General features: G+C 35.8%; 1 protein-coding gene across 1 annotated transcript in view; it reads right to left on the reverse strand.

The window, feature by feature from the left end:
- LOC109820767 (probable serine/threonine-protein kinase PBL19) overlaps window positions 1-9,199 on the reverse strand; it is a 9,864-nt gene extending 665 nt beyond the window's left edge. Inside the window, exons 1-4 of the mRNA XM_020386961.1 lie at window positions 9,121-9,199; window positions 4,617-5,008; window positions 2,030-2,290; window positions 1,528-1,650 (exon numbers count right to left, since the gene is read on the reverse strand). Coding sequence (XP_020242550.1) covers window positions 1,528-1,650; window positions 2,030-2,290; window positions 4,617-5,008; window positions 9,121-9,199 — 855 coding nt within the window. The remainder of the gene's footprint in view (window positions 1-1,527; window positions 1,651-2,029; window positions 2,291-4,616; window positions 5,009-9,120) is intronic.

The raw sequence follows: 10,363 nt of genomic DNA on the forward strand, positions 1-10,363 counted from the left end.
AAACAAAGATAGTTTAGCGCTGCAAAAATGATAAAAAGTTCAAGAGGTTAGAAACTTGGAACGCTAGTTTCATGGAACTCTATTTAAAACTACATCCAATGAGGATATGTAGCATCTTGCAAGCACATTTTTGGGTAAACTGCAGAGAACCCTCTTATGTATACCTTCAACAGCATTTATCACCCCTCCACTCTGTTGTTGGCATATATCACCCTTGTATAAGCAATTGGACTATTGGAGAAAGATAAATTGTAGATAACCCCTCTCCGCAGTGAATTGAGGTGTGGTAAGTGCTACCTACTGAGTTATCTGCAACTTACCCTAAATTTGTTAACGAAACCGTATATGATGTATTACTGCTAATGTTTTATAGACATTTCTTATGTTGAAGATTTAAGATCCACTGAAGTATTTGAATCTTCTTTATTCATCTTTTCAAGTTTTGTGCTTCCTTGAGTTATCAATTGTCCATCTTATATAGTCCTAATGGTGACTGCCTTCATGGTATTGAGTGTATCCATGCCGTTGACTGAGCACTTATGCATACCTTAATTATTTTTAAACTTTTGAATAGTGAATCATTAATGAATGCATGGATCTCCTGTAGTAAAAACCTACAACAACATATTTTTCCAATTTCTATTACCGTGTTTCTCTAAGTGTGACTTATTTTTATGCATGCATATTTCCACATACATGCATGATCCATGATGCATGGGCAGTTGTAAAGGATAATTCATCACCTATGTCTTTCTATGTAAGACATATAAATTTTATGAGTCGCCATTAGATAGAAAACATTGAACCTGCCAATAAACTAACTTCCAGAGAGGAAGAAACATACAAGAAGAGACGAAAAGACCATTTTCAGAATCTAAAGACATAACCTAACATAATTAATTTTATATTTTAAATAAAGTTACCAACTGTCCAGAACAAACTACCAATAAGGTATTTAAAATGGGGGACGGCAAATCACTCAGGAGGATGTATGTCAAACTCTATCTCATAAATTGTACAGAGCCAAATTAGTAGCTTGTAGCATGCTAATTATTAGCACATCCAGTGTTGCCTGTTAGAAATTTTGGTTGTTTAATATGCCTTGACATAAAATTGTTAACACACGAGATATCTTAAATAGAGAAATGCTAGAAAACTGAAATATTCTTTTTTTACAAAATATGTGCACTTAGGAGTCCCCAGCTTCCAGGACTTGAGCCCCGGGACCTATCGCTCTTGGCTTATGTTCTCCAAAAAACAAAGTCTCATATCAGAAAATACTAAAACTGTATTTATATTCCTCAGCAACAACTACTACTAACTGCATCATGTAAAAATCTGTCATGAATTATAACGAAAATTGACTTGAATTAAGGGCCAAAATAAAAAGACAAATAGAAGCTGACAAGGGACAGAAAAGAGTGATTATTCAAAACTCCTGATTGAGCATCTTTCTTACCAAAATTCCAAAAATTACATCCGATTAGAAGGCTGATTATGCATATTTTTCATGTAAAGTACACTTACCGCTGTTGATACATGAGAGCGCCCATCTGAAGGTCCCTCTCTAGCGAGCCCAAAGTCAGAGAGTTTTGGCTTAAAATCTTTATCTAATAGGACATTAGATGCTTTGAAGTCCCGGTAAATTACCTGATCCAAAAGAGGAAGGGGTCAAAAGGTGCAGAAAATTGAGACCTGTTTTTTGCTGTAAACAAGATAGTCTTGAGAATTTAAAAAAGAATTGATAGAAAATGACAGTATAATAAGAAATTAAGGCTAGATGTTGATAGTTACGCAGTTATCGGCGATCCAGTCAAGAATTAAAAAATTGGTAGCCACACATATACGACAAATTGCATGCTGAAAACTTATATCACGTTAGAAACAAGCACATACGACAAAATACATGATGAAAATTATATCACGTAAGAAACAAACATTACATAATTGGTTTCAAAACTTTTTATGCACAAGTAGAGAGGAGTACGAATTTGTTTTACACCTTTTAAGCACAAGATTCTTAAATTACCTGAACTTCCAATCCTTCATGCAAATATGCCAACCCTTCAGCCGCACCCAAGGCTATCTGTAGTCTTAAGTTCCAGGGAAGACAAGGATAGGCTCGGTTAAATAAATGATCTTCTAAACTTTTGTTTGGCATGTACTCGTAAACTAAAAGCCTCTGGATCCCTCTTTCACCATCTTCAGAACAATACCCAATGAGTTTAACAAGGTTTGGATGGTTAACAACTCCAAGAAATTGGACTTCTGCAAGCCATTGCTTATGTCCCTAAAGAAAGATCCAGCATGTTATCAGCAATTATAATCGACTGAAAGAGCCTTAATTAGATAATTTTACAGGAACATGGTTCCAGATCAGCATAAACTGAGCGGTTTGATAATCTTTGTTTACACTTCACTAGAAAATTGATGGCCACAAGATAATTTATATAGACACCCATAAGAAAAATAAAATTTTGAAAAGTCTAAACAGATACATTACCCAATGGAGCATGCTTTGTTTCTGCTCGAAAACAGATTAAAGCAACTTTAAAAAAAACTGGCATTAACTGAATCATGAAAATTGACATAAAAACATAGATGTTGATGTTTGACTAGGTGATATCAACACTCCTAGATGGGCTGCAACAATATTTTTAAGAGCCACGGATCATGAGCCTAGTGAAAATTGGGATATTGTAATGTTGAAATACTAAGAAATTGTATAGCATGAATACACAATCCTTGTGTCTTTTTCCCTCCAATGCATACAATTGTACCTACTTCTATACAAAACAGAAATGATAAACAACACTTGTGTCTTTTTCCCTCCAATGCATACAATTGTACCTACTTCTATACAAAACAGAAATGATAAACAACAAAAGGATAAAACAACCAAAAATGCATACAATTGTACCTACTTCTATACAAAACAGAAATGATAAACAACAAAAGGATAAAACAACCAAATGCCAGAACTTGGAACATGATAGAATGAAGAAGGAAATGATAGCTGTATTTAAATAACGGGAGATACAAATTGCCAGCATGGAAAACTTATTAACTTGAAATCTAGATAGTAGTAAAAACCTGACTGTTTTTGCTTTCTTTATTATTTTCGGAGAAATAAAGCCAACTCTTAAATGCTGAAAGGAGTTGATGCAACAGTAACCATTCTCTATCCTACAGATAGAAAATGTCTTTGAGTAACCTCTTAAAGATAGATAATAAGAACAGAACTAACTATTCTGAGACTATATTTAGATACACAAATAATACATGATGCAAAAACTTTCCAATGTAGAGATCTTATTCTTTGTTTGAACAAGTAGCTATTAAGCAATTTAAACTTAGAAAGTTGCACCAACAGGCCACAAACATTGCATCTGTAATTGTTCTCAGTTACAAGGGTTACTGGAGATGTCAATTCTGCCTTACCATCCTATTTCTCGCCTAGTTTCAAAACATGCGTAGAACAAGTTTTGTTACAATCCATGACACAAGTTTGAATATTTTTAGGCAGCAGAACACCATAATAATTCACATGAAGCAGTCTTAATATACTTCCTTGGAAAATTCCAGATGGCACAATATATAAAATTGAATGACAGATCAATCTTTAGTCTGTCAGATGTACGGAATAATTTTATGACGACAAATAAAATTTGAGTTCAAGTCTTTGTTCCCACACTAAACAACAATGAAAGGAAAGCACAATCAACCATAATAGAATATTAGACACACATGCTGGAAGCACATACTTAATGCATATTATAACCAGAGGTGTTTCATCTTTTTTTCTTTTTCTTTTTCTTTTTCTTTTTCTTTTTCTTTTTCTTTTTTATTGAAAAAGAGACAAAACTTAAACTATTTGTTCACATTTTATCCTGCATCTGTACACTTGACAAATTTGTTGGTAAAGTTCGCATTCTTGTTTGTACCTTTTGATCTTTCTCTCCAATGAATTCTCATCGGATCAACCAATCATTCTTTTGGTCCTAACCCCATGTAGCCCATGTGAGCGCTGACACAAACTTTATAGCTGAATACAAAATATAATATCCCAAACACATAATGTAGACCATATATTCCTCTACCTATCCACTTTGTTTAACATTTCGAATGGAGAAGACAAGGGCAGTGATGAAAACTAAATATGCACATCATGATTATTGAATTCAACCCCTTTCGAAACAATCAAAATCTTAAGGAGAAGCACAAGATCAAAGTCAAACAAAAAACTATACAAAAAATTCATCCTAGCTGAACAGCTTCACATCTACCCATATATTTATAAAAATAGGACTTGCTCAAAGTAGAATTTTTGTGTAAGGTTTCATATAAAAGAGCGACATACCATAAACTATTGTTTACAATACCCTATGAAATGGTCTCTTCTACAACATCTATAAACAATCACTGCTGTAACTGTCAGAATCTCTCACTTTCAGTAGATAACGTGATCTGTTCCAATAAAGAACTTTACTCTTTTGGCGGAAATTGATATTGGAGACATTCATCGAATATGCAATAAGATTCAACCCATGAAATACTAAAAAAACTAATTAAAAGAAAAAAAAATACAATAATCAATTACAGATAGAGAAGTATACCTGCAGTCCTTTCTGATTGAGCCTCTTCACGGCCACCGTGATCTTATCTCCCTTCCCATCAACAGGCCTAACGAACCCTTTGTAAACACTCCCAAATCCGCCTTCGCCGATCTTAAGCATCCTATTGAAATCATTGGTAGCATTTCTCAGCTCATTGAGCTCGAAAACTCGAAGACCTCTCTCCTCATAAGAGCAAACCGGAATCTCTGCTGGCGACGACGTCGAGGCGAAGATTTTGTGCACGCCGCCGCGATCAGTGGCACCGAGCCTAGTGGCCCGTGTTCGACGTGGGTGCTGAATTGGATTCTGATAAGCTTGAAGGGTTTGGGTTTTGCTTGTTCTTTGGGGTGGACTTGAAGAAACCAAAACAACCCATAATTTGAGAGAAAGAGCTAGAATCGCATTTAGAAACGGCAAGAATAGGGGGAACTAAGAAATACCCATAAGAGAAATTGGATGAGTTGGAGGAAATATGAGCAAAATAAACTCGGATAGAGGAAGAAAGCGAGAAAGTTGAAGGAAACTCGACGAAGAAAATAACCCAGAGGTCAAAATCGAAACTTTTAGAGAACCCAATAGCCAGAACAAAATCTGAAGAGAAAATTATGGGAGAAGTCGGTCAAAAGAACCGAAGAAGATATCAGATACTCGTTAATCCTCTTTGAACACGTTTTCTGTTTTTTCATTTGTGTGGACAGATCAGGAGCTGTCGTCATCTCTCTCTCTCTCTCTCTCTCTGCATCTATAGTGGGCTGTTGGTGACTAGTCTTTTGAAGACCAAAGAAAACATCAAATCTCTATTACCTTTGCTACATGGCTCAAAATACAGGACTAACGAGGGACATCAAAAGACTAAAGAAAACATCAAATCTCTATTAGAACAAATTTTCACTTTAGCCCTATTTAAATTTTTTATTATTAAAATCGACTTTTTTTCTTTTATTTACCAAAACCGACCCGATTTCTTGATTAGCGGCTTAATCACATTCCTAATTAGTCGGGTTGCCAACCCCGACTATTTAGGATATTAATTTTTAGGGTTTAAGGCTTCTAATTAGGGTTTAAGACCCTCCTAAATAGTCGGGGTTGGCAACCCCGACTAATTAGGAATGTGATTAAGCCGCTAATCAAGAAATCGGGTCGGTTTTGATAAATAAAAGAAAAAAGGGTCGATTTTAATAATAAAAATTTTTAAAAGGGCTAAAGTGAAAAATTGTTCATCTCTATTAGCTTTGCTACATGGCTCAAAATACAGGACTAACGAGGGACATGTAAGTTGTCTCTCTCCTATTGTATAATGAGTTGGTCATGTGTCTCCCTCCTATTGCATAATGAGTTGGTTATCTCTGATGGCCAACTCATTATACACTAGGAGGGGGACACTTCACATGTCTCTCACGTTGGTCCTATATTTTGGGTGATTGGGGAATTTTTAAATCTCTATTTATCTATCTTTCTATTTGTCTCTTGGGATACAGGCAGGAGAAGAGTAGATGCATGTAAAGAATTTCTTTTTTTACTTATAGAAATGTTAAGGGCACACTCCCAACCACACCCTCCACCACACCTCCTCTCCCTCTACAGTGCATTGGGCCCCACATCAAATTTTTTAAAAAAAATTGATGTGGGGCCCAATGCACTGTAGAGGGAGAGGAGGTGTGGTGGAGGGTGTGGTTAGGAGTGTGCCCCTATAACCACTCTTTTACTTATTGGTGGTCGAAATGTTTATTTACCCATTTCTCACAGCGCCAAGCTTCTAATTATTTTTTGTTGTCGTTAACGAACAAAAAGAGAGGTCACAAGCAGAGAGTTGAATGGTAGTTGGGCATGAGCATCTATACGGTCGTGTTTGTTTCATTTCAAAAAAAAACGTAGGAAATATCTTTTAGTAATAAAAAAACTATTTTCATTTCTTTCCATGTGTTTCTAGGATTTTTTTTTTTTTTTTTTTTTTAATGGAGAAAGAGAGAGGAAAGGTTTCCCATCTTATTTCTTTGTTTGGTTTAAAAACCAAAATTAGAAACCAATTGAGATGTAAATCTCTCCCTGATCATGTAACTATTACATTTTACCTACTCCCCGTCTCATCTATTATTTGAATATTAAAAACTCACATTTTCAATCTTTTTAACTCCATTCCCTCACTTTTTTTTAGAGGAAATGATTTCTTTATAAAAAGTCGTGTTTTCCACACGTTCAAGAAGATTTTTCTTAAAAAAAATTTTGAACCAAACACAGGAATTAAAAGCTCGTAGAAAGTTTTTTTGCATGTTTAGACAGCATCAAAGAGTTCTCGTGGGTTTCCACGGGTTTTCAACCGAAGCAAACACGTTCTAAATGGATGAGAACTTCAACATTACAGTTTTTTGAAAGTCTCTTTTTATTGCACTTTGAGCAGTAGTAACTAGATCATAAGATTCTTATTGCTCCTGTATCGCAAGACGCAAAGGGAGTAGTTTTTTTTGTGAGCTGCAATGAGAAATTTTTGTAAAAATTGGATTGCAATGAGAAATCATGAGTTCTTGTGAACTCGCAGTTTTGTAGCTAGTAGTATGGAAATAATATGATCATTGCATAAGGGGTAACCAATCATTGATCAATACTGAAGTATGAGTTTTTGAAAGTTCCTAGTTTAATATCAAGCAACAATTTTATTTTAAAATAAAAATAAATTGCAAAAAAAATATAAATACTGCTTAAGATTTAGTATTACCATATTACTTTGCATTAGAATAAAAAAAGGAACTTCGCTTCTTTTGACAAATAATATCTTGCATTATCATAAAACAATTATCACCTACATTTAGATTAAGCAGAATTACAAGTTTTTTTCCCTTTTTTGAGCAACGGGGCAATCTAATCATGAAATTTATTAATTGATTAGAGGAAAATTGGACATAATGTACATGAAGAGAGTAGGGATTTTTAGATCTCACAAAAACCCTGAAAATCACCAAACCCAACAAATAGAATTACACGCGATTTAACGTGGAAAACCCTCAACAGAGAAAAACCACGGGATCAAAATCAATCGAATATCACCTCCAAATTAAAATTCTTTGTACGGACAAAGACTGTCAAACTCTTTCTCTCACAATGCCCTTGAACCCTGTTATACCCTCTAAAACCCTGATTACAAGAATATTGTCTCTCTCCTTCTCTCTCTCTACTCTAAAACCCTAGAATATAGGACACCTTATTTAAAGACACCACTGACTTGCCCACCAAGTTAACTTGGCCTCTAAGAAAACTACTAGGATTGAGCCTAGCATTCAAACCCGCATCCGACTTGGAGTTTAAGTCAGTACTGGGTGCATTCAGTCCGGATACGGCTCAGATATGATGTTTACCATATTCATATCCCCTTACCCATCTCGGATACAGATACAAATACAGATATATTTCGGTAATGAAAATTCATAATCATATCCGCTAAAATTGGATACGGTTACGGATATACATGCAGATACATAAGCAGACATGCATGCAGATATAAAAACGGATATGAGAAAAACTATATATTATTGAGAAAAATATACTCCATGTGATACAAAAGAGTTTGTTAATATGTTTATTATAATTGAAAAGTTAAGATTAGACATCTTGATCATCAAAATTAACCACAAGTCCATAATCTAAGAATCGAAACTATTGTAAGAGTATGACTAATATATATTCGGATATTTCGGATACGGATACAGATATTTTACTATAAAATCATATCTGTAACCATATTCTATTGGTTATAGATTTGAGTAACCATATCCGTATCTTAAAGGATACGGTTACAGAAATTTCCGCGGATACGGATACAGTTTAGCACCCCTAGTCGGTACCCAACATATCCTCCCTCGACGAAAAATATTCAAGTATCTCAACGGCTTCAGAAAAACTCACTCTCTTCTTCTTGTTCTTCATCTCTTCCTTGTGAACAGATCGCGCATCTAAATAGAAAATATGATTGCTATTCTTTCTCCCTCGCAAAATCAAATCACCATCTTTATACACTTTGTATCACTCTCCTTCACCCACATACTTGTACCCACGCGATACTATCTCACCAAATGAAATTAAATTAGCACTACATGACAACACATATCTCACATGATGAAGAATTCTAATCTTCCCAGTGTGAAGCTTGAGACAAACACTTCTAACGCCTTCAACCTTTATCTTCTCATTGTTTCCAACAATCACGTCATCAAATTATTCATCTGTCTTCAACGTGTCAAAATAATATTTATTGTTGCAAACGTGCATAGAGGCTGCAGAATCTAACACCCAAGTTTTACTCGTATCAATACATGTACTCTGCATCAACAGCACCACATCTTCATCACACATAACTATCGAGGAGTCCACTTTCTTTCTATTTTTGTGAAGCTTCACATGTCTAATACTCTTCAAATCATCTCGCATCTGGAAACATCTGAACTGAATGTGGTCCTTCTCTTTGCAATAATAGCACTCGCTTTTGTTGTCGTCTCGGGCCCTAGATTTTGACCTTCCACAAAAACTGTCACATCTCTCATTACTCCTCCCTCGATTAAAACATTCAAAAGCCAGTGCACTCTCACCACCATTAGATGCGCTCTTCTTTCTCATCATTCTTTCATTCTCACGTAGGACTATTGTCACATCGTTAAACTTTAAAGTCTGCTTCCCTGCAATTATTGTCTGAACTAACGGCTTATACGACTTCGGTAAAGAAGACAGTAGGAGTTACACCTACTCTTCTTCTTTAATCTACTCATCAATATTCATAAGTTGGCAAACCAGCTGATTAAAGGTATTTGATGTGGTCTTGAATTGCAGTACAATCTTCCATCTTTAATGAATAAAGCTCCATCCTCAAACACAACCGGCTGGTTATCAACTTCAACGCATAAATCTCCTCGAGTATTTCCCACAACCCCCTTGGTGTGGTCTCTTTCATAACATTGTACTTGATCTCGGGGGTGAGTGCCAAACGAATTGTGCTAACTGCCCTCTTTTGCATGGAACTCCATTCAGCATCCTTCAACCATTCAGGTTTCTTCTCCCCTAAGCTTGATTAACACCATGCTATACAAGAATATCTTGAATCGTACACTGTCATACTGTAAAATTTGTCTTGCCGTTGAATAGCAGAATATCGAACTTCAAACCCGAAGAAGTCATCATCCTCTAACCACAATCAAAATTCAAACCAGTCACTGTAGATATTGAATTTGATAAAAACGACATAAAAAACGAACTCAGCACGTCGAAAAACCTAGGAATGGATCATCGATCACCAAAATCCGCTTCCAAACCCTCGAGCAAAAGACAAACCAACCTGCACCCTCGGATTTGATTTAATAGTTTGTAACCAAACCCTCACCCACTTGAGCAGTGTTCTCGCCGCTACAGTACTCCTTGTGCTACAGTGCTTTTTCTTTTTTTTCCATTCCCCCTAATGTCAATCGTCGTGCTTCGACCACTGGCGCCTTCATCAATCGCACACCGGTAAACCTCCATAGACCATCGAATCCCACTCTGATACCACTTGAGATTTAATGTGGAAAACCCTCAACAGGGAAACACAACGGGATCAAAACTAATCTACTATCACTTTCAAATTATAATCTTTTGAACATACAAAGACTGTCAAACTCTCTCTCTCTCTCTCTCACAATACACTTGAACCCGGTTACACCCTCTAGATCCTGATTACAAGAATATTGTTTCTCCTTCTCTCTCTCTACGCTAAAACCATGGAATAGGAC

The sequence above is a fragment of the Asparagus officinalis genome, chromosome 8 (assembly GCF_001876935.1).
Source record: "Asparagus officinalis chromosome 8, Aspof.V1, whole genome shotgun sequence".
Taxonomy (NCBI): domain Eukaryota; kingdom Viridiplantae; phylum Streptophyta; class Magnoliopsida; order Asparagales; family Asparagaceae; genus Asparagus; species Asparagus officinalis.